The 25,561-nt window shown below is 43.8% G+C and overlaps 1 protein-coding gene across 1 annotated transcript in view; it reads right to left on the bottom strand.

Annotated features, from left to right (window-relative positions):
* Nucleotides 1-18,316: 18,316 nt before the first annotated feature.
* Nucleotides 18,317-25,561, bottom strand: part of CASP2 (caspase 2) — a 28,069-nt gene continuing 20,824 nt past the window's right edge. Inside the window, exons 8-11 of the mRNA XM_075842868.1 lie at nt 23,773-23,863; nt 22,495-22,641; nt 20,173-20,282; nt 18,317-19,485 (exon numbers count right to left, since the gene is read on the bottom strand). Coding sequence (XP_075698983.1) covers nt 19,360-19,485; nt 20,173-20,282; nt 22,495-22,641; nt 23,773-23,863 — 474 coding nt within the window. The 3' untranslated portion in view covers nt 18,317-19,359. The remainder of the gene's footprint in view (nt 19,486-20,172; nt 20,283-22,494; nt 22,642-23,772; nt 23,864-25,561) is intronic.

Raw genomic sequence — 25,561 nt, 5'->3', positions numbered from 1 at the left:
CTATATACAAGAATATAATACTATAATACTGCCCCTATATACAAGAATATAACTACTATAATACTGCCCCCTATATACAAGAATATAACTACTATAATACTGCTCCTATATACAAGAATATAACTACTATAATACTGCCCCTATATACAAGAATATAACTGCTATAATACTGCTCCCTATATACAAGAATATAACTACTATAATACTGCCACTATATACAAGAATGTAACTACTATAATACTGCCCCTATATACAAGAATATAACTACTATAAGGGCGGGTTCACACATGGCGGAATTTCACTTAAATTCCGCTGCGGACACTCCGCAGCGTTAATCCGCAGCGGAGCCGTTTCTCCATTGACTTTCACTTTAATTTAGCAGTGTTCGTTTACACGATGCGTACAATTCCGCTGCGGAGCATAGGCTGCGGAGCGGAATTTGGTGTCCGCAGCATGCTCTGTCTGTTGCGGAGCAGTGGCGGACTCATGGCGGAATTTCTCCATTGACTTCAATGGAGATTCAAAGTTCCGCAATGAAGTCCGCAGCTGTCATGCACATGTCATGTGTGCTGCGGATGCGTCTTGCTTTTTTAACTTGACATTTCTTCATTCTGGCTGGACCTATGTATTTCTAGGTCTACAGCCAGACTGAGGAAGTCAATGGGGCTCCCGTAATGACGGGAGCGTTGCTAGGAGACGTCAGTAAATAGTCACTGTCCAGGGTGCTGAAAGAGTTAAGCGATCGGCAGTAACTGTTTCTGCACCCGGGACAGTGACTACCGATCCCAATATACATGTATCTGTAAAAAAAAATGAAGTTCGTACTTACCGAGAACTCCCTGTTTCTGTCTCCAGTCCGGCCTCCCAGGATGACGTTTCAGTGTAAGTGACGGCTGCAGCCAATCACAGGTCAAGCACAGGCTGCAGCGGTCACATGGACTGGCGCGTCATCCAGGGAGGTCGGGCTGGATGCCGAAGGAGGGACGCGTCATAAAGACAACGGGCGGTAAGTATGAATTTCTTTTACTTTCACTAGGGAAAGTGCTGTCCCTTCTCTCTATCCTGCACTGATAGGGAGAAGGGAAGCACTTTTCCCGCAGTCCGCAGCAGCTAGTCCGCATCAATTTTCTGCACATTTTGTGCAGATCCGCAGCCGTAATCCGCAACCCGGATTAGGTGCGGCATTGATGCGGACAGTTGCGGAGGAATTCCGCCATGTGTGGTCATGCCCTAATACTGCCCCTATATACAAGAATATAACTACTATAATACTGCCCCTATATACAAGAATATAACTACTATAATACTGCCCCCTATATACAAGAATATAACTACTATAATACTGCCTCTATATACAAGAATATAACTACTATAATACTGCCCCTATATACAAGAATATAACTACTATAATACTGCCCCCTATATACAAGAATATAACTACTATAATACTGCTCCTATATACAAGAATATAACTACTATAATACTGCTCCTATATACAAGAATATAACTACTATAATACTGCTCCTATATACAAGAATATAACTACTATAATACTGCTCCTATATACAAGAATATAACTACTATAATACTGCCCGCTATATACAAGAATATAACTACTATAATACTGCCCTATATACAAGAATATAACTACTATAATACTGCTCCTATATACAAGAATATAACTACTATAATACTGCCCCTATATACAAGAATATAACTACTATAATACTGTCTCCTATATACAAGAATATAACTACTATAATACTGCCTCCTATATACAAGAATATAACTACTATAATACTGCCCCCTATATACAAGAATATAACTACTATAATACTGCCCCTATATACAAGAATATAACTACTATAATACTGCCCCCTATATACAAGAATATAACTACTATAATACTGCCCTATATCCTGTTGAATATTAACAATCATATTGGATACTATAACATTTTGTTAACACCAGATAAGTGAGTCGGATCTAGAGATTACACCAGAAAGCAGAAGTTCATTATCGGACTGATTGTCAGGTAGATGAACAGTTTGGAATAAGAATTTACTGTTGCAGAGAGATGGAACTTGTTCATTTTCTCTGGTTTGATCATCTCTTTAATGTGTTACATAAGACAAGTATTTTTTTCCCAGATGTATTAGAGTCGTATTAGTCATTTAGTCTTTTTTTTATTATCATTATAATGAATCATAATTACTTCTCGGGAGAATTCAGTTACTGACAAACTCAGCTCAACTACATCAGACCAGCAGGTTTCTGCTGCCACTTCTGCTCTATCTGTAATACGATGGTTTTTCTGTTCTCATTTCCTGCAGCAGCCTCCAAACATTCAAGGTTTTCTACTGAAATGAGTCACTGGGTCTTGGCTGCGATTCCGTAGTGATAATGCATCCAATTTTTTCCCCCTCTGTAGTGTGTTGTTTTTGCAAATGTGCAAGCTGAGTGGAGGCATGCTCCTACTTTATATATAACCCTGCCCCCCGCCATGCTGGCACAATATCCGTATCAGCATAGCTGTGTCACTGGAACATTTAATGCAATGGGGTCGAAGGGTCTTCTGTGCCCGTGTCCAGTGCCCGCAGCTTTGGCCAACTCAGGAAATACCACCACGATGGATTGTTAATGTGGAAAAAATAGAACGTGGAATCATTCCTCACATGTATATTTAGCTGTGGGTGTATATACAGCTGGGCCCCCATCACAACTATTGTAAAAATCCTTTAATCCAGAATCCACTGATTTACAATCCCTAGTAATCCAGCATCATGCCTAAACAATCCCAATAACTGTTTAATAGGAAAATATGCAGTAGTTCAGACATGTTAATCTTTGTAGGGGGCCGTTGGGAGGGCTCGGTGATGAGGAGCGCTGGAAAACAAAAAATGTCAAAAACTACACTTCCAGTAATCCGGAATATATGATAAACTGGAACTGGTGGTTCTAAGCATGGCGAATTGTTGGATTTTTACTATATTAGGAGAACATCTCTTTCCTCTTAGGGTATGTTCACACGCTTACTAAAAAACGTCTGAACATGCGGAGCTGTTTTCAAGAGAATACAGCTCCTGATTTTCAGCCGTTTTTTCGAGCAACTCGCGTTTTTCGCGGAGTTATTTACGCTCGTTTTTGGAGCTGTTTTTCTATTGAGAAACAGCTCCAAAAACGACTCAAGGAGTGACATGCACTTCTTTTTCGCGGCCGTTTTGAAAAACGGCGTGTAAAAAAACGGCCGGTCGTAACAAAACGCAGTTATTTCAATTTAAATCAATGGGCAGATGATTGGAGGCGTTCTGCTCCTGACTTTTCGGCCGTTTTTCGTCCGTTTACTGCCGAAAAACAGCCGAAAATAAGCCGTGTGAACATACCCTCAACGTCTGAGCAATGTTGGCCAAAGACAGCATAAATGAAAGGCTATGTTCACCTTCACAACCAAATGTGGTTTTTTTCTTGTCCCAATGCTTTTAAATTCAAAAATAAAGAAAATATGCAAAAGGTCTTAATTAAAAATGGCCTATAGTTTTATTGCTGCAGCAACTATACAGACCTATGTGTCTCCGTGGTAACAGACAGCAAACCAACCCTGTGTAGTCTGATCCTGCGGTCATTCTCTCTTTTTTTTTTTTGTCCCCTATTTTTTTAGAACATATGTGCAGTAGGTAAGCAGAATTAAATAACAGATAGGAGCTACTCCATACTCTCCCCCTCCTGACTATGATGTCAGCTTATATGCGGTTAACGATCCTGGTCCTCCAAAAAGTGAAAGCTTTACGTTTGGACAATAATCTTTTAGATCTGTTGTCTTGATTTTCATTGTGAAAATCCATATTTATCCTCAACTCTTTAATGCAAAATTAAAAAGTGAATCTTTTTTTTAGAATATCTTACTCCTATGCGGAGATACGATCAATTGAATTTAGAGGCCTAAAGCCTGAGGCTGCACTACTGAGATATTCTAAAGACAGCAGATTCCCCATATACACACATATCTGCCACTATTCAAGCCACGAAGGACGCGGATTTTGTTATACAAGGTCTCCATGTCCATATATCACCTGCCAGAAGAGGTCATGTTGTCATCGAAATCTCTCATTAGTGCAGCCTCAGGCTTTGGGCCTGTAACTTTAATTCACACTAGAACTGCTTTTCTAGCTCCAAAAAATTACAATTGTCATGACGCATCGTCAAAAACTTAAGCTCGACTGTCTCCATTATTAGTTGCCGCTAGTTTCTCCCAATCCTGTGAACATTTGCACTCAGAGATCATGCTGAGAGTTGTAGTTTTATCACAGATGGAGAGCCAAAGGTTGCAGACCCTGCCTGATGAATTACTGCAGACAAATTTTTGAAATATCCCTTTAAGGGCCAACATCCGAACTCTTCCTTCCGATCCACAATAGCAGTCATTTATTGCCACCATTGTATTGCCGTCTCAGCGCGGTAAATAAATTAATGCCGAGACGCAGTTGAGACCTCAGATGATTCCAATACTAATTAATTTACCGCCCTCAGTAAATTATATCTCACAACTTTATTTAATATGCCATCCTGAGCACCCGGGGACCTCACTAGGAATCTGAAATATTCAATTATTCAGCTTAAATTCCCCGCTAGTAAATGTTCTCAGGGATTTGCACACAAACTTGAAAAAAAAATTGTACATTTTTTTTAACCTGAGACTTAATCAGTGAATGGGGGTCAATGGGGTGTTAATCATATATGCGGATAGGGTTTAGGGAGTCTGGAAAAAAGATAGCACAAGGATCCTGAGCTATGGCACATGCCAACCATAGAAGATGTACAAATACAAAAATGTATTCTACAAATACAAAGTCTGCCAATACTATAAATGATAAACGTTCCTTTTCTCCTGCTCTGCACAGTATTTCCTTTGTTAGAGCAGCAATTTGTGCTGCAGAGCTGCTCTTCCTACTTTGACAGGGGACAAGAGGTTGTGACCAGAGTCAGCCATTTTGGAGGCTTTGGGGAACTTTTATTGGTCACCCGGTCACCCAGCCTCCCCTTTGCGTACCTGTTAGTCTTAAACATGTTACTACCACAGTTAAGGGTGTAGGTAGTATAGAGGCAGTCCATACAGCTGCTATGGTTGGCTGCATTGCTTAGGTTAATGGCTTCCTCTGCACAAGTCCTACAAATCTAGGGAAATTAACAAAAAGATCATGGAAAAGGAGATGGGGCAAGCAAACACCAAGTCCTCCTGTCCTAGGTTATTAAGGCTGTAAATCATTTGGACGTGGGTCTGTGCCATGCCGCATCACCGGACCAGTGAGAGCAGGTGGAAACTTGCTTAGCACATTAGGAGAGAGTAGCTGCCTGCAGATTGCCACTTAGGGTATTAAGCTTAGCAGTGAGGGGAGATATGGAGAGCGGAGCCTGACTGGGGTCTAATAAAGAGGGTACCCCAGGTGGTGTACTGTACTGGAGTGATGCTGGGTACTAGAAATGATTGTAAAAATTTCAATGTGGACCAGAATGGGAGGGAGAACCATGCTAGAGACCAAAAGGGGAACTATGCTGGGGAACAAGATTTAGAGGGGTGCCATGCTGGGGACCTAGAATTATAGGGTTGCCATACTGGGGACTACGATTGAGAGGGAGCCATGCTGGGAACCACAAAATAGGGGGTGGGCATGCTGGGAAATAGAAATGAGAGGAGGGCCATGCTGGGGACTAGGAATGAGAGGGAAGCAATACTGGGGCTTATAAATAAGAGGGGAAGCCATGCTGGATACTAAGAAAGAGAGGGCTGTTTATTTGTGTGCTATACTTTATTTTTTAAAGGACCACCCCCATAAAAGATTATTTTTGTATATAGATTGATTGCTTCTGGACAAAATCTCTATGTTTTGACCTTGCTACTTTCCAAAAATGAGGCCCATAATGCAAGTTCAAGCTGGATGACAACCTATATGGCGTCTATTACAGCTCACAGAGGGTTTAGCACTCAGCTTTCCCAGACTTCTAATTGGCAAATTTGTCTTGAGCACTCATACTGTATGGCCAAAAGTATGAAGATACCCTCCTAATTATTGAGTTCCGCTGTTTCATCCACACATCTTGCAAACAGGTGCATAAAATCAAGCACACAGTCATGTTATCTCCATAGATAAACATTACTAGTAGTAAGGGGGGTACTGAAGAGCTTGGTGACTTTACCGTGGCACTGTCATAGGATGACACCTTTACCACAAGTCACTTTTTGAAAAATCTACTTTGCTAGACCTTCACCGGTCACATGTAAGTGTTGTTATTATCTGTTAGCTCTGCACTAGGTCACCTGTTTTGTATTTATTATCTGCTAGATCTATCCTGATCACCTGTAAGTGTTATTATCTGCTAAATCTGCCCGGTCACCTGTAAGTGTTATTATTATCTGCTAGATCTTCCCCGGTCACCTGTAAGTGTTATTATTATCTGCTAGATCTTCCCCGGTCACCTGTGAGTATTGTTATATCTACTAGATCTGCCCCGGTCACCTGTAAGTGTTATTATTATCTGCTAGATCTGTCCCGGTCACCTGTAAGTGTTATTATTATCTTCTAGATCTTCCTCGGTCACCTGTAAGTGTTATTATTATCTGCTAGATCTGCCCCGGTCACCTGTAAGTGTTATTATTATCTTTTAGATCTTCCCCGGTCACCTGTAAGTGTTATTATTATCTGCTAGATCTTCCCCGGTCACCTGTAAGTGTTATTATTATCTGCTAGATCTGCCTGGTCACCTGTAAGGGCTATTATTATCTTCAAGATCTTCCCCGGTCACCTTTAAGTGTTATTATTATCCGCTAGATCGGCCTGGTCACTTTTGTGGTTAATTGGAATGCTGATTGTGAGCCAGACCTTCTCCTCCAAGAACAATGCCTGACCCCACAAATTAGCACAAATTCCCACAGACACCCTACAATTTTGTGTACAGTCTTCCCAGAAGAGTGGAGGCTTATAGCGACAAACTGGGAAATAGATTTTTATTTTTTATGGTTTTGTCCAATAAGCTCATATAGCGTTGATGTCAGTGGTCCACATACTTTTGGCCAGATGGTGTAAATCCCCCATGCTCCTTATTACTGCACACCGCCCTTTTGAGAGTTTGTAGCGATCCAGCTTTTCTAGAAACAAATTAAATATATCTGAGGAATATTTTAGAAAAGGGCAACTCAAGGACTTCCGTTCATTGGCATTGTTCCCGTTCATAATTCATATGTAATCATTACCATTGATCTGCCTCTTGCTGCAATGTGTTAGCACAGGCTGGGGACGGTTATATTGCTGTGTCCTGGAGCACAACCTCAGGGCTCGTCACATGTGCAGCAATCCCCAACTCTACACCAAGAGGGGAATATTTCACTCATTATAACAATTTGTCCTTGAAATCTCATATATTCCAGTTTATATAAAGGTTAATCATGAATAATAAAAAAATCTCTGCAGCTTTCTAAAATACTGTTTCAATTCCTTACCTTTTTCAAGATCTCTGCTTGTTGTCCATAAATGGGAACATTCCTGTTTACATCCAGAGACGGAAAACCTGTCCTGACCTAATACGTCTTACAGCTGAGGGTTTGCTACATTTGTGTCCGGTCTAGATAATTCTCTTAGAGCTGAACAGTCCGTACACCCAACTGATACATTTTATCTGCACTGATACATTGTAACAAACTAGAAGACAAATGTGTGCTCTTGCTGTGTTTAGCTCATGAAGAACTGTCTAGATTGACAATTGAAGCAAATTCTCAGCTGTGAGAAGTATAAGGGTATATTCACATATTACGGTCATATTTTTGTGTAAATGCAGCAAAACCCACTGGGGATCAGCCTCATTACCAAGCATCAGTTCTCTTCATTTTGGGATTGGGTGAGTGCCAGCTCATGGACCACCGCCATCTCAATGTCCCTTATATACCTAGAGCCTGCCAAGTAGAGCAGTCCTTGGGAAATGTTGTAGTATCAAGAGGGGTCTGTGTGAGCCGTGGTGTAGCTTTGATCTCTATATACAGATATAGCAGAGCTAAATTTATTGTAGTTTTATCAGGATTATTCAAAAAGCAGAGTGAGTGCGATGGAAAAAAAAAAGTCACCTTTGACCCAAGTGACAAACTCAGCTCTGCTATATCTAAACATGTTTCTAAATCAACCCTGTTCATATTTAATTCATTTATAGAATTTTATGACACACAGACAGGAGGAATGAGCCCGGGTCCAATAACATATTAAGTCTTTAGCATTCTCAAGGCAAAGCCAGAACCCTGCAATCCCCCGTACATGATTATTTCATGAGGCCCTATGTTCACAATTTTCTGCAGGGATTAAACTGCTGATCTTTGGGATTATTTTAGGACTTTGTCTCCCTCTGCTGGACAATGCTGGGTGCTGCAGGCAGTGCTTGTAACCATTGCTCTCAATCATGCACATAGTCCCAGATGCCCAATGCCCATTATCATTGTAATATATTCTGCGGGCCATAGTTAATTGCATTCATAAACTACTTTTTTATCACCAAATGCATGCAGAGTTAACCCTTCCTTGACGACTTCATCACAGCAAAGTAATAAGAGGAATTAAAGTGTATCATAAGTGAGGTCAATTTAAAAAAAAAAAAGGGCTTCTATAAAGAGCCCCTAGAGTTAATTTAGATATCACTGTAAACCTGGGCTAATGTGCTGTATCCTGCCCCAGCCCTCCTGCTAACTGGAGTGTTCAACCTGCCAGCCGCTCTCCTCCAATCAGAAGTTGTCAAAAATCATGGGTCTACTATTTCTGAGGATGTTACAATTTAGAAATCTATTCTCCTTTAAAGCTGGGGGCGCTGTTGCATTGTTGACTACGGAAATTATTCGTTTCTGTCACAGGTGAAAAGTGGTACTGCATGTGACAGAACTAATTGAGGAGACACGGTTGTTAGGCAGTGTATCCATAGCAACCAGACTGTGAGACAAGACTCAGCAGAAAGCAAGACTGACAGCAAGGAAAGGGAAAACGCATCTTGGCAGCAATCACATCATGTTATTCTCTATCGCAAACTGCATCTTCTAAAAATGTCTGGTTTTATGAAAGACAATTATTGTAGGATGAAAAGTTCTGCAATTTTCTAATCTACTTTGTGTTTCAGTTATCAAGATATCTGCTTGCAGCAAGAGAATGGAACCATTCTTTACAACTGTAAATCTGTACAGACCTAATACTTCTCACAGCTGAGGGTTTGGCACATGGGTATCTAGTCTAAAAAAAAAATCCTATTAGCTAAACAGTCTGGACTGCAGAATGATCCATTTTATGTGCACTGATACATTGTAACACACTATCAGCACAGGAGAGTGATTTGTGCTGCTCTCAGGTACACAGCGTAACCACCCTGGTGGCCGCAGGGAATTTCAGCAGAAAAACCGCACCAAATTATGGTGCAGTTTTTCGGCAGGAATGTCCGCTGCGGAAATCCTGCACTGAAAAAAAAAGGATACTTACCATAGCAACGCAACCCTCCGACGTCACGACGTCCTGCAGCCCTCGGATGACGTTTCATCCCTTGTGACCGCTGCAGCCTGTGATTGGCTGCAGCGGTCACATGGGATGAAATGTCAACCCAGGAGGGCGGCCTGGACTAGGAAGCACAGAATTCTGGGTAAGTAGAAGATGATTATTTTTTCCTTAGTTGTGACTCTTGTGGCGGAATCGCAGCTTTTCTGCCGCAAAAATCGTAACATCTGCTATTTGTTGCGGGTTTTACTTCCTCATTGAATTCAATGGGGAAAACACGCAACAAATAAGCAGCGATTACGCAAATACAAGTGACGCGCTGCGGATTAAGAAAAACGCACCGCAGGACAATTTATGACCGTTTTTTCCACTCATCGTTTACGCAGCGCGTGGAGGAGGTTTGTTCAAATGTCATCCGCTCTGCTGCTACCGTATTATGCTGCAGATTTTCCACAGCTAAATCCTTTGTAGAAAATCTGCAGTATTTACGCTACGTGAGAACCTACCCTGATAGCAGAACCCGCCAGTGTTGCCGCTGACCACAACTTCACAGAGACCAACAGCAGCGGGACGTCCATCACCAAGTCAGCCAGTAGCCTAAGGGCTCCAGCATAAGGCCTTATTCACACGAACGTGTTATACGTCCGCGATATGCGCGCGTCGCACGGGACTATGTAAGTGAATGGGGCCGTTCAGACTGTCAGTGATTTTCATGCAGCGTATGTCCGCTGCGTAAATCTCACGACATGTCCTATACCTGCCCGTGTTTCGCGCAGCACGCACCCATTGAAGTCAAATCGCGCACGGCACACGAACACACTTCACGCAGCCACGCACTATATACACGTCACACTGAACTTTTGCGCGCTCGGACATGTACGTGTGAACAAGGCCTAAGAGCGCATGAAATGCAATTTTATATACACACACACACACACACACACACACACACACACACACACACACGTGTCCCATAATTATGACAACCATCTAATATAAAGAGTGACTGGCGTGTGCAGCACTGACAGCAGTAGACGGGCTGGGAGTGACTCAATAAGGTGCTGGTCGGTGGTCTCCGGTATCCGGCGCCATGCTGACTGCAGTACATCCCACATTTATTGGAGGGTGCGTGGGGGAGGATCCATAGAGCCAACAAGACGATCCAGGTCCAACAGGTGCTCAATTGGGTTACAGTCTGGGGAATTAGGGGGCCCGGGAAGTACTTAGAAGTCTTGGTCGTGCTGTTCCTGTCGGACATTTTTAGCCGTGTGACATGTCGCATTGTCTTGCTGGGAGATTCCACCTGCCCCGGGAAGACAATCAGCATGTATGGGGGGGGCGCGATCTACAACAATGGATTCACACCCAGATCGGTTCAGAGCCGTCCACATGGATGAGGGGCCCAGAGACGCCATGAAATAATCCCCCAGACCATAACGCTGCCGCCACCGGCTCGTGTTCCTCCAGCAATGGCTGCCGGGTGTTAGTTCTCTGATGTTTCTCGCCTGACACGCCAACGTCCATCCGTTCTATGAACCCAAAAACGTGACTCATCGGAGAAGACGACCTTTTACCAATCATCAGCGGTCCAATTTTGATACTGCCGCGCAAACTGAAGCCTTTTTTTCCGCTGAACCTTTGTTACATTGGAGCAGTGACTGTCCGTCGGCTTCGGAGCCCCATACGCAGATGGGTTCGCTGAACTGTTGATTTAGACCCCGTCTGGTCGCCCCCCTGGTTAATATTCACGGTGAGCTGCTCCATTGTAGCGCGTCGCTCAGCCCTCGTGCACCTTCGTAGCCGACGTTCACCCCGCAGCTTCCACGTCGGTTTTTCACAGTGGTGCCATTTGTCCACCCACGATACACTGTCACCAAAGCAGCACGCGAACAGTTCACAAACTGCGCTGTGAGAAATACCGACACCCTGGGCCCGAAAGTGGAAAATCATCACTTTTTGCAACTCTATTAAATCGCCCCTTTACCCACGGCAACAACGAGTGATATGTGATCAGACAGCCGACCGCACCCCTTATATACCCACCAGCCCCCGACACATCACTGCCTTCATGAGCTACGCGTTGCCGACGTAGGAGATGGTGATAATAATGTGACTCGACGGTACATGTATATACTAAGGCTTCTCAATGTATTAGAAGATCAAAAAGTTAATTTATTTCAGTAATTCAATTCAAAAAGTGCCCCTCGTATATTCTATAGATTCATTACACACAGAGGGATCTATTTCCAGCACTTTTTCTTTTAATGTTGATGATTATGGGAACAGTTAATGAAAAGCCAAAATTTTGTGTCTCAGAAAATGAGAATATTATATAAGCCCAATTTCAAAAATAATTTTTACGACCGAAATGTCGTCCTACTGAGAAGTCTGTCCAGTATCTGCCCTCAATTCTTGGTCGAGGCTCCGACTCTGCAGGAATTACTGCATCAATGCGGGGTGGCATGGAGGCGATCAGCCTGTGGCGCTGCTGAGGTGTTATCAATGCGGCGTGGCATGGAGGCGATCAGCCTGTGGCACTGCTGAGGTGTTATGAATGCGGCGTGGCATGGAGGCGATCAGCCTGTGGCACTGCTGAGGTGTTATCAATGAGGCATGGCATGGAGGTGATCAGCCTGTGGCACTGCTGAGGTGGTATCAATGCGGCGTGGCATGGAGGTGATCAGACTGTGGCACTGCTGAGGTGTTATCAATGTGGCGTGGCATGGAGGCGATCAGCCTGTGGCACTGCTGAGGTGTTATCAATGCGGCGTGGCATGATGGCGATCAGCCTGTGGCACTGCTGAGGTGTTATCAATGCGGTGTGGCATGGAGGTGATTAGTTTGTGGCACTGCTGAGGTGTTATCAATGTGGCGTGGCATGGAGGTGATCAGACTGTGGCACTGCTGAGGTGTTATCAATGTGGCGTGGTATGGAGGTGATCAGCCTGTGGCACTGCTGAGGTGTTATAAATGCGGCGTGGCATGGAGGTGATCAGCCTGTGGCACTGCTGAGGTGGTATCAATGCGGCGTGGCATGGAGGCGATCAGACTGTGGCACTGCTGAGGTGTTATCAATGTGGCATGGCATGGAGGTGATCAGACTGTGGCACTGCTGAGGTGTTATCAATGTGGCGTGGCATGGAGGTGATCAGCCTGTAGCACTGCTGAGGAGTTATCAATGCGGCGTGGCATGGAGGTGATCAGACTGTGGCACTGCTGAGGTGTTATCAATGTGGCATGGCATGGAGGCGATCAGCCTGTGGCACTGCTGAGGTGTTATCAATGCGGAGTGGCATGGAGGCGATCAGCCTGTGGCACTGCTGAGGTGTAATCAATTTGGCGTGGCATGGAGGCGATCAGCCAGTGGCACTGCTGAGGTGTTATCAATGCAGCGTGGCATGGAGGCGATCAGCCTGTGGCACTGCTGAGGTGTTATCAATGTGGTGTGGCATGGAGGCGATCAACTTGTGGCACTGTTGAGGGGTTATCAATGCTTTGTGGCATGGGGGCGATCAGCCTGTGGCACTGCTGAGGTGTTATCTATGTGGCGTGGCATAGAGGCGATCAGCCTGTGGCACTGCTGAGTTGTTATCAATGCGGCATGGCATGGAGGCTATCAGCCTGTGGCACAGCTGAGGGGGATTATCAATGCGGCGTGGCATGGAGGCGACCAGCCTGGGGCACTGCTGAGGTTTTATCAATGCGGCGTGGTATTGGGCGATCAGCGTGTGTTACTTCTGAGGTGTTATCAATGTGGCGTGGAGTCAATCAGCCTGTGGCACTGCTGAGGTGTTATCAATGCGGCGTGGCATGGAGGCGATCAGCCTGTGGCACTGCTGAGGTGTTATCAATGCGGCGTGGCATGGAGGCGATCAGCCTGTGGCACTGCTGGTGTTATCAATGCGGCGTGGCATGGAGGCGATCAGCTTGTGGCACCGCTGAGTTGTTATCAATGCGGCGTGGCATGGAGGCGATCAGCCTGTGGCACTGCTGGTGTTATCAATGTGGCGTGGCATGGGGGTGATCAGCCTGTGGCACTGCTGAGGTGTTATGGAAGCCCAGGTTGCTTTGATATCGGCCTTCAGCTCGTCTGCATTGTTGGGTCTGGTGTCTCATCTTTGTCTTGACAGTACCCGGTAGATTCTCTATGGGGTTTAGGTCGGGTGAGTTTGCTGGCCAATCAGGCGCAGTGATCCTGTGGTTATTACACCAGGTGTTGGTACTTTTGGCAGTGTGGGCCGGTGCCAATTCCTGCTGGAAAATGAAATCCGTATCTCCATAAAGCTTGTCAGCAGAGGGAAGCATGAAGTGCTGGGAAATGTCCTGCTAGACGCTGCGCTGACTCTGGACTTGATAACACAGTGGACCAACACTGCTGCTCAGTGTCCAAAGTCCTGTTTTCAGATGAAAGTAAATTTCGCATTTCATTGGGAAATCTCGGTCCCGGAGTCTGGAGGAAGAGCCATCAATCCAAGTGTCCTGCGCTCCAGTGTGAAGTGTCCAGTCAGTGATGGTTTGGGGGCCGTGTCATCTGCTGGTGTTGGTCACTGTGTTATATCTGGTCCAGATTCAGCGCAGCGTCTAGCAGGACATTTCCAGTTTGGGACAGACGGATACTAAAGTGACAGACTACATAGTTTAATTGTAGTCTGTTACCATGACGACTCATAGGTCTGCATAGGAGCTGCAGACACAGGACAATTGGCAAAGTTGCTTCATTTTACACGTTTCATGCATTGATAAAAAAAAAAAAAAAATAATTGGATGCAGCCTTTAAGAATGCTACTCCGCTTTCCTTGGAAAAAGCCAAAAAGAAAATCTATGATGAGTATCCCTAAAAATAAAAAAAGGGACAGCAGCAGATTTTGTGCAAACATTTATTTTGGGCTCCTGCTCTTCCTGGAGGTTATCTAGAGTCGCTAGCGAGTACTATATACTGCTCCATGACTGTCCGATAATCCAGAATGTCTGATAATCCTGCATTTACTGCACCGTCAAGTCTCATTGATGCCGGATTAAAGGAATTTTACATCATTTGTATTACTAAGCCATTGGCTGATGTGACGGTTATAAATCAGGACCCCACAATATCACGGTGACACCGAGTTCTAAACTATTTATTATCAAAGTGTAAAAAAAATGTCTAACGCACAGAATTCAGGTATAAAAAGTTTTATTGAACCAGTACAGAATAATTCTCTATATCTTAACGGCGTTGCATTGGGACACGTATCGACCTTACGTGACATCGGAATATTTGGCAGAGTATAAAATACAGAGCGCGGCAGTGACAAAAGCGAGAACAGTCCTGAGATAGAGAGGAAGGAAAAGGTCACGGAGTCAATGGCAGCGTGGAATGTACAAAATAAAAAGCGTATGGAGGACGAGGCGTCACGCCCCTCCCGCAGTGCAGCCTCGCTGCGCCAGAATTACCGGAAATACAAGTTTTACGTTTTTTTTTAACATTTTGCAATTAAAATGTATCTCCAGTGACGACCGCAGCCGCGCCTCTCGCCAGAAGTTAAAAAGCAATGGCAAAAGGAAGCGGCGTGGAGCCGGTCCAGCGAGAGCGTCTCTTCAGAAGCTTTCTACCTCGCACGGTGACCGCCGTTCTCCCGGCTGCGTCTCCCACCGGCCACGATCCTCACTAGAGATACACTTACCCCACTAAAATTTAGATGGGACTACAGTAGATGCAAATAGAACCTCCCATACAGGAAGGTGCGAGGAAGATGAGATATAAGGAGCTGTTTGCTGGGGTCCTCACACTGTAGAGCTTGTTACTGGGCAGGGCTCTGTTCACATTAGCGTTAATGGAATCCGTCACAATTCCGCTGTAATTTTGACAGCAAGAATAGCGCAGTCTGCGGTGCTACTAAAGTCAATGGGGTTCCTCCAGACTCGCTGGTATCTATTAGAATCTAGATCCGTCATAGCTGGAACGCCACGACACCTGTGTGAACAGGGCATATAACATGCACCTACTCTGGGTTCCTTGACCCTGCAGGGTCTCGGTTTGGTTAGTGTCACAGGCCAGCTATGGGCAGGTAAAGCAAGCCTGCAAACAGCGCTCCATATCTCAGCGTCGTGTTTAACACAAAATAAATAGGATAAAGCAGCTCTACAGTGTGAAGACCCCCAACCTACAGCTCCTCATATCTCAGCTTCCTGGAACCGGCTTATCCATAATGGAAATACGATATTGGCGTCACTGCAGAGATTTTAAGTGCAGTTTGGCTTTAAATTAAAAAAACATAATTACAGAATTAAAATCATATAAAAATTATTACATGAACAAAACGAAGCAAAAGTTTAAAGTCAGGAGATTTTAGCCATCGACCGGAAAATCTAGAAATGTTCTTCACATAATTACAAAAGTTTTCCCATGAAATAAAGTATTAAAATAAAGTAGAGTCACCTCTAGTCTGGCAGAACCCCGGCTGATATATTATTATCTGCACCCCCTTATTTACTATCATAAGCAAAACTGCAGGAAACAAAGTAGAAGGGAAATCAAAAACCCGACAGCAGTGGCGTCCAACCCTCTATATGATGCAAAACTACAACTCCCAGCACGCCGACAGCATGCGGCTATCAAGGCATGATGGGAGTTGTCGGTTTGCAACAGTTGGAGAGCCGCTGCTTTACAGCTTACCTGCTGTCATATGAAGTGTTCTATACATTGTCAATGAGTTCAGCGGCTCCGATGAACCCATAGGTGGCCTTTGATGTGTAGGGATTGCTACTACTTGCATAGGGAGCAATTTGGCTAGTGGAAAAAAAAAGTAGGATTGGCATTTCTCTAAAATATTAGCGCAGATATCTGTAAACTGGAGGTCAGCATATATATATATAACAATTCTCATCTGCGAAGCTTCCTAAAATACTGAACGTGCCAGAGCTGAATAAAATGTGCTAAGATGAAGGGGCTGACGCGATCTTTCAGAGTACCCTTCCCCTTGGGCTCCCATCAACCGCACTTGGAAGACATTACAATGAGCCCCCCCCCCCCCACTGATATCCAGTCGATAAATGTCATGCGTGAGGACCTCTATTCTTCCCGGACATGTCGGTTTTAGTAAATTCTTGCATTCCTCAGGAGATAACAATTCTGGAGCATCAGCTCTACAAAGAACTTCCATTGTGCAGTTCCTCTGTTATTCCACCTGGAAATGTTCAAATAAATTGACAACTAGGTGATACCATTCCCTTTGTCAATAGAATGTGTCCCTATACAGTCTCATTCTGACAGACCTGTCCGGACTGTGTCGGGTTGCACCCGATTTTCAAGGAAAATATTAACACCAAGTTCTTAATTTACACATACATTTCCAGGAGAAACAACAGAGGAACAGCACGACGCGGTATTCTTAGAAAAGATGCTCCAGAACGATTACTAAGTATTTTTTGGTGGGAAATACAGGTATTTACTAAAACGGAGAGGTGACAGATTATCTTTAACCTCTTAAAGACCAATGACGTAACTATATGGAGAAGGCTCAGGATCTGAGCCCGCTCCATACGCTGCGGGTGACAGCCGTGTATGACAGCAGACACCTCTCTCTAACGGCCGGGATCAAAGACGACTCTGATCCTTGCAGTTTAACCACTTATATACCATGGTCAATAGAAACCACGGCGTCTAAGCCATTAGAAAGAGGAGGGTCCCCCTTTGTCACTCCATCGCCCTCCGCCAATCGATCGCAGACTGCCGATGGCTGCCAAGGCAGACTGGGGCCTAATGGAGGCCGCAGGTCTGTCATCTTTCTGATCATATTAAGCTCTTAATAAGAGCCGGCAAAAATCACAAAATACTGCAATACATAAGTATAAGGCTGGATTCACACGAGCATGTTCAGTCCGTAAAGGACGGAACGTATTTCGGCCGCAAGTTCCGGACCGAACACAGTGCAGGGAGCCGGGCTCCTAGCATCATAGTTATGTACGACACTAGGAGTCCCTGCCTCTCCGTGGAACTACTGTCCTGTACTGAAAACATGATTACAGTATGGGACAGTTGTCCCGCAGCGAGGCAGGGACTCCTAGCATCGTATATAACTATGATGCTAGGAGCCCGGCTCCCTGCACTGTGTTCGGTCCGGGATTTGCGGCCGAAATATGTTCCGTCCTTTATGGACCGAACATGCTCGTGTGAATCCAGCCTAACAGTGTATTGTACCAACGTCAAGTCCCCTAAGGAGACTATAAAAAAAAAAAAATGTTAAACATGGTACAATAATATTACTGGGAACCGGTCAGCTTTTATTTTCCTACCAAAATTGTCTGGGCGTTTGGTAGGTCTTTTAGAACTATATGCCCACATACGTTCTATGACCACAGGCCTTGTATTACCTCGTTTGTCCAGATAAAACGACCTTATTGCCTTAAGCAAATGACTCTGCAAGTGCCACTCAGGCAGTTCATCGCCCAGCAAGTGCTCCTGTTCTCGCCATTTTAGACTGCTCAATTCTGCGCTCTTGGTAAGGCTTGACGTTGGCACGCTATTACCGCGTCGCTCTCATCCTCACTGAGGGAGCGGAGTTGAGCGGGCTAAAAAGGCGAGAACAAGAGCACCGACTGGAAACGGAACAAAACTGAGAGGGAAAAAGCAATCAAACGGTCGTATGAATCTAATAATTATACCACTAAATATAAGCACTCGCACTGCTCCATCGATGGAAATATAAAAAGATTATGGATCTCAGAATACGGCAACACTAATTTTTTTTTTACAAATAGTTTTCTCTTTGTAAAAGTTTTTAAAAGATAAACAAAACCTACATAGATTTGGTATCGCCGTAATTGATCCGTAGAATTAAGTTGTCGTTTTTAATGCAAGGCGAAAACCAAAATCCAAAAAATATTGGATGAATCGCAGTTTTTTTTCCCATTCCACTCCACAAAGAATTGTTTTTCCAGTTTCCCAGTACATTATACTGTATAATAAATGGTGCCGTGGAAAACGACAACTCGGCACACGAAAAACAAGCCTTCAAGCTCTCATAGTCCAAGTTTGGAAGGAAAAGGCAAAAATTAAAAACTGAAAAATGGCTGCGCCGGCCAGGGGTTAAAGGGTTCACTGGGGTTTGGTAACAAAACAGGGTAAAAGAACTGAGAACTTCCAGCTGCGAATTCCTAATACAATTCCTGTCCATACTCTATGTCCATACAGCCTGATGGGACCCGTTTATGGCCATTTCCATAGAAAAGCCTCTAAACTGTCAACGCTCCTCGGCAGAGGTCCCCGACAGCACCTTTCAGACTGACGTTTAACACAACACAAGTTCAAACTCCGTCATTTTCGCTATATTTACAATATCCCAGAGACCCGGGTGTCGGTCGGCCACGTTCACACAGTAATTTAGAGAGTGGTTTAACAATGCAACCAAGAAAAACACTCATCGTAGTGCAACTCCATATGTGGCTTCTGGTGCAATTGTTGCTTTTTGTTTTGTTCCGATTGAAATAAAAGGGGGAATAAAGGGCCCCAAAATAGAGAAAAATATACACAAAAGAAAAAATACAGCAGAGGCTAAAAAACACCAACTGCACGATGGCCCCGTGTGATCTGGAATATTACACGTTACATAGTACAAATGCAATATTCTATATGTCAAACGCCACAGCAGACAAACGTCCCATAAAAGGCCTGTGTGAACCCGGCCTAACCAGGAATGTGATCGGTTTGCAGCTCCCAGAACGTTCATACGAGAATACGCAAACAAAGGCGGCAGGCGTGACGGGAGACGGCACAAAGTTGGAAGACGTGAATAGAACGTGTAAGGAGAAAGCAATTGTGTTATTACAAGAGCAGATGATGATGTACAGGATGGAAGTGCGGCTCTGTGGTTTACTAGGAGTGTCCTGGGAACAAGTAGAGGTCTCGACACAGAGTGCTGCTGTACTCAGACATCTCTTTGCATCGGTCGTATTCGGTCCCTGGCGCATGTCCCTCTCGTTTTTTAATGCGGGCATTCACCTGTAGAGAAAGCAGACGGGAACGTTACACATCACGAGTTATTATAACTATATTATACACTACTTGGCAGCAGGCATGGATTTATGGTCTCAATACGAAGATTTCTATCCACTTGTAGTTTATTCAACTGCTCTCTCTGGGCTTAGGAGTCCAGTGGGTGGTCTCAATTGAAGATTGACAGCTTTCCCCACTTTTAGCGCCTCCTTCACACATAGAATTTTTCTGGCGTTTTAAACTGCATGAAAAAAAGCTAGTCTTATTAAAATGTAACATGTTTTTTTTCTGGCGTTTTCGAAGTCCTACAGACAAGCTTATAGGAAAAACTTCTGAAAAAAATGCCACACCCAGAGCATGCTGCGTTTGGAAAAAAAACGGGCTATAAAATTGCCTCAAAAAAGCCACAAACCAAAATGCAGTTGTATGTAGGGCATGTAACATCTGGCCACACAAAATAGAAAAATAAAATAAATAAAAACGCACCAAAAACACAGCAAGATATGCCATTAAAAAAAAAACAGGAAAGCACTGTGTGAATCCAACCTTAACCCTCAATATCAAAACCTTATAGATAGAAAGCAGCAACACGAAGTGCTAAATACTGTACTATAATGTACCGTTATATAGAGATATTATTAAATTGGCCCATACTGGGTCTAGAAAAATATATACAGTAAATGAGTGTCGTACCTTGACAAGCATGTCAGCTACATGTGTGTCATTGGCATGTTTGGAAAACACATCAGTAAGATCTTGTATGAACCACGATCCATGCTTTGTGTTGCGAAGTGAAACAGTACCTACAAGAAGATAAAATCCAAAATCAAAGTGTAAGTTCATATTTGAAAATATATTTTTATACAGATTACATCTATAGATATAAACTGTAAAGGATGAGTCACTGTCAACATACATTACTTATCCTGTACTGATCCTGAGTTACATCCTGTATTATACTCCAGAGCTGCAGTCACTATTCTGCTGGTGGAGTCACTGTGTACATACATTACATTACTTATCCTGTACTGATCCTGAGTTACATCCTGTATTATACTCCAGAGCTGCACTCACTATTCTGCTGGTGGAGTCACTGTGTACATACATTACATTACTTATCCTGTACTGATCCTGAGTTACATCCTGTATTATACTCCAGAGCTGCACTCACTATTCTGCTGGTGGAGTTACTGTGTACATACATTACATTACTTATCCTGTACTGATCCTGAGTTACATCCTGTATTATACTCCAGAGCTGCACTCACTGTTCTGCTGGTGGAGTCACTGTGTACATACATTACATTACTTATCCTGTACTGATCCTGAGTTATATCCTGTATTATACTCCAGAGCTGCTCTCACTATTCTGCTGGTGGAGTTACTGTGTACATACATTACATTACTTATCCTGTACTGATCCTGAGTTACATCCTGTATTATACTCCAGAGCTGCACTCACTATTCTGTTGGTGGAGTCACTGTGTACATACATTACATATCCTGTACTGATCCTGAGTTACCTCCTGTATTATACCCCAGAGCTGCACTCACTATTCTGCTGGTGGAGTCACTGTGTACATACATTACATTACTTATCCTGTACTGATCCTGAGTTACATCCTGTATTATACTCCAGAGCTGCACTCACTATTCTGTTGGTGGAGTCACTGTGTACATACATTACATTACTTATCCTGTACTGATCCTGAGTTACATCATGTATTATACTCCAGAGCTGCACTCATTATTCTGCTGGTGGAGTCACTGTGTACATACATTACTTATCCTGTACTGATCCTGAGTTACATCCTGTATTATATTCCAGAGCTGCACTCACTATTCTGCTGGTGGAGTCATTGTGTACATACATTACATTACTTATCCTGTACTGATCCTGAGTTACATCCTGTATTATACTCCAGAGCTGCACTCACTATTCTGCTGGTGGAGTCACTGTGTACATACATTATGTATCCTGTACTGATCCTGAGTTACAGCCTTATTTTACTCCAGAGCTGCACTCACTATTCTGCTGGTGGAATCACTGTGTACATACATTACTTATCCTGTACTGATCCTGAGTTACATCCTGTATTATACTCCAGAGCTGCACTCACTATTCTGCTGGTGGAGTCACTGTGTACATACATTACATTACTTATCCTGTACTGATCCTGAGTTACATCCTGTATTATACTCCAGAGCTGCACTCACTATTCTGCTGGTGGAGTCACTGTGTACATACATTACATTATGTATCCTGTACTGATCCTGAGTTACAGCCTTATTTTACTCCAGAGCTGCACTCACTATTCTGCTGGTGGAATCACTGTGTACATACATTACTTATCCTGTACTGATCCTGAGTTACAGCCTTATTTTACTCCAGAGCTGCACTCACTATTCTGCTGGTGGAGTCACTGTGTACATACATTACATTATGTATCCTATTCTGCTGGGGACTTATTCCGTACGGATCCAAAGTTACAGGCCGTTTTATATCCCAGAGATGCCGTCACAATTCTGCTAGTCCCAACATGGACACAATCTACCCATATGTCATGTGGCCGCTGTATGGAGACGTGTTCCGTACAATGTATGAGGAGGGGCGGCATGTACAGGCTGAGCAGTGGCTGCAATGTTTACATGTGACAGCAACAAAGTGATGTGGGGGCTACAGGCAGAAAGGACATTACCATTTAAATGTAGACCTATGCTGGGGATTTGGTGCTGCATAATAGAAAAATTATAGTGCACCAAATTACAGCTCCGATCGCTTTTAAAGGTATATTAAGCAATTATTGAAAATAGAATTTTGGATTTATTTAGATGAAAAAAAACAAAAAACAGAATGGTATTCAAGGTAAAGCTGCAAACCAGGCACCTTTATACAATGACAAAAATGATTTGATTGGGGGAAAAATACCCTCCCATATCACACAAAAACATTTATAGATACAAAATAAAGAGTGTGAATTCTATTGGTTAACACCTTTAATGTTCCACGCTTACCCTTAAGACACGCATAGGCGCAGATCATGTCAGACTGAGTTGGCAGTCGGATTCTCCGTTCCTCCCTTCCTGCATCGCTCTGTTCACAACCAGGAGATCCAGTTTGCTCTCTTCCATCTTGCTGGTCAACACCTCGATCTGTCTCTTCTATTTTATACACAAAACATTAAGATACAAATGTTAGAAAATAAAACAAAAAATGATCACAAATAAAAACTTGCAGCGTTCCATCTGTAATGCCCCAAATAAGAAAAGCTCACAATAAATAAATAGGGTTTTTCTACAATTGCCAGTAAATGCTCCCAGGACAACCAAGCGTAATTTTTGCGGCCACATTTAACCCTATTAAGGTGAACAAGAGAAAAGTGTCAGGGATAGGCCATGCTATGCTGGAAAAATGCAATTGAGAACCTGTGCGGCATTGTGTGTGCAGCCCATTCATTAGATGAATCTCTGCTCTATTTACAGCAGTTCATACTTTGAGAGTTTGTCCCCCTTCGCATATGTCCAGTGTTCAGATTTTGTTTCCCTCCAGTATTTCTGTAGCACCGATGCCAGAACTGATCCCATGTTTTACTATAGGAGCAGTTTTAGCATCCGATGCGTCAGTTGTGATGCCGGACGGCTGTGTCAGCTTACCATGTACCGCACGGCGAACCAGAAGTTCTACAGAGGTTTTATGATCTTATATAGATGTCAAATTAAAAGTTCTGCAACTATTAAATATAATTTGTGAGTCGATTACTCACCATCTGCAAGATCTGTTTGCTGTCAGTGAATGGGACATTTTTGTTTACACCTGAAGGATGAAAATCAAACCTACTCTAAGGCCTGATTCACACGAGCGTGTGCGTTTTGCGTGCGCAAAAGGCACTTAACAGCTCCGTCATCACCATATTATGCGTGCTTTTCGCGCAGCCGCCATCATGATGACACTCTGTTTGGATGTTTGTAAACAGAAAAGCACGTGGTGCATTTTCTGTTTTCATTCATACTTTTCACTGCTGTTGCGCGAATCACGCGTGTCCCACGGAAGTGCTTCCGTGTGGTGCGTGTGATTTTGAAGTCAATGGGTGCGTGATGCGCGAAAAACACACAAATATAGGACATGTCGTGAGTTTTACGCAGCGGACACACGCTGCGTGAAAATCACGGACTGTCTGCATGGCCCCATAGACTAATATAGGTCCGTGCGAGGCGCGTGAAAATCACACACGTTGCACGGACGTATATCACGTTCATCTGAATAAGCCCTTATTTTGTTTTTGCAGCACTCACCTCCCCGGCAGGCCTGGATAAAGAGCATTTTAGGTTTGTTCTGCAGCTTCGGGCAGTGGGCATTATCCAACTTTGTAAAGACGTCCTGCAACTACAATACGAGACGATGTTAGCAAACTCAGCGCGTTTTACATTTACCAGAATTATAAAACTATCCAACTACAAAAACAAGTACGGTAGCGCTCTGCTCACAAAAACGTGAGAGGGTCCAGTGACATGTCCAAGAGCCCCCATGAATTGTTCTAATGAACGTGCTGGTGCTGCTCGTGAGCTATAGGCATTTACACTCTGAGGGGAACCTGACAAAGCATTACAGTCCCATTAATCTCATGCCCGAACATCAGGCGTGGAGAGACGCTCCTACATACTCCCGCCGTGGCAACCACACGACGCCCGGAGAATATCGTGCACAGGTCCAAATCTAATCTCTCCCCGTCCGATGTTAATCTGGGCAGGAGAGCATAACTGGACTGACACTTTAAAAGGGATGTCCTATTAGGAAAAGCCCTGTCCATATGCCCCATTAAGATATATGAATGCCATGCAGCGGGGTCATCTGCTTGGGACAGCGTTCTATGAGCTGAAGCAGATAGCCGCAGACAAGCATCTAACTGGCCGCCATAGCATAGCAATACTAGAATAGCTGGCGGAATCTTCCCCCGAAAAAATAAACCAGGGTCTCGAAAGCCAAACTCTCAGATTAAATGGGTTATCTGTGATGAGAAAACCGCTTTAAATCAGCCTCACGTGGAAATCTCCATACAATTATGGGGCTACTTGGAGACATATGGTTGTGCACATTACAATAAAAGTCACGGAATTACCTCAACTATTGCAGAGTGTGCGGATCGCACCGTCATTTTACAGTAACTTGTGCACACCAAAACGTTGATGTATCCTCAGTCTTATTCATACGATCGAGTGCAGACTTGAATGTGAAAAACCGCTGTTTTTCACATTCGAGTTTCACCCGTGCGGGTCCCGTTTCCCTGGATCCCCATAGACTGGAGTCTATCGAGGGATCAATCTTTAACGAACACTTTACGCGGTCCGTTAAATCAACGGCTGTGTGAACGGCCACATTGAAATACATGCGTCCGCGTGACGGCCGTTGTTTTAATGACCGTCACACGGACGTATACAACGCTCGTGTGAATAAGCCCTTAAAGGGATTTTCCCACATTATCTCTATTAGATAATTTTTCAATTGGAGCATTTAAAAAAATTATGATAAATTGCTTGTGTAGATATCATTGGTACATACATGTTATGGCGCCCCCTGGTGTTCTTTTGATTCCCTCTCAGAATATCCACCTAATGTGTCCAGTGCCGGTGGTCACACATGCTCAGTCCCACTGTCCGAATCCTCTTGTACTTAGCAGAGTGATTTCTGAAGGCAGCCAACAGGAATCGTCTTCTTCTCCCCGGCACTAGACACATTAGATGGACATTCTGAGTGGGAAAAAAATGAATACCAGGGGGCAGCATAACAAGCATGTAACAGCGATATCTACACACAAGGGAAGATTTAGAAATGTATTCCAATTGAAAAATTGTTCTGAAGTTAAAGAAGCACGGCGCTTGCTCGGCCATCACACCCCTTTGTTATTCTTGGGGTTAATGGACCACAGGTCCCCACGGATTGCCGCTCCTGACATGTCGGGAGATCTTTAAAAGTGCATATACCCTTTACGCTACTGCCGACAGTGTATAAGTAGTCTACCTATAGAAATATAATAAATGGGCCTAATAAAAGCTGAATGAAGTCGGCTACATCTTAGCAACACAT

Source organism: Rhinoderma darwinii, chromosome 11 (assembly GCF_050947455.1).
Source record: "Rhinoderma darwinii isolate aRhiDar2 chromosome 11, aRhiDar2.hap1, whole genome shotgun sequence".
Lineage (NCBI taxonomy): Eukaryota > Metazoa > Chordata > Amphibia > Anura > Rhinodermatidae > Rhinoderma > Rhinoderma darwinii.
This window is presented reverse-complemented; position numbering and strand designations above follow the sequence as displayed.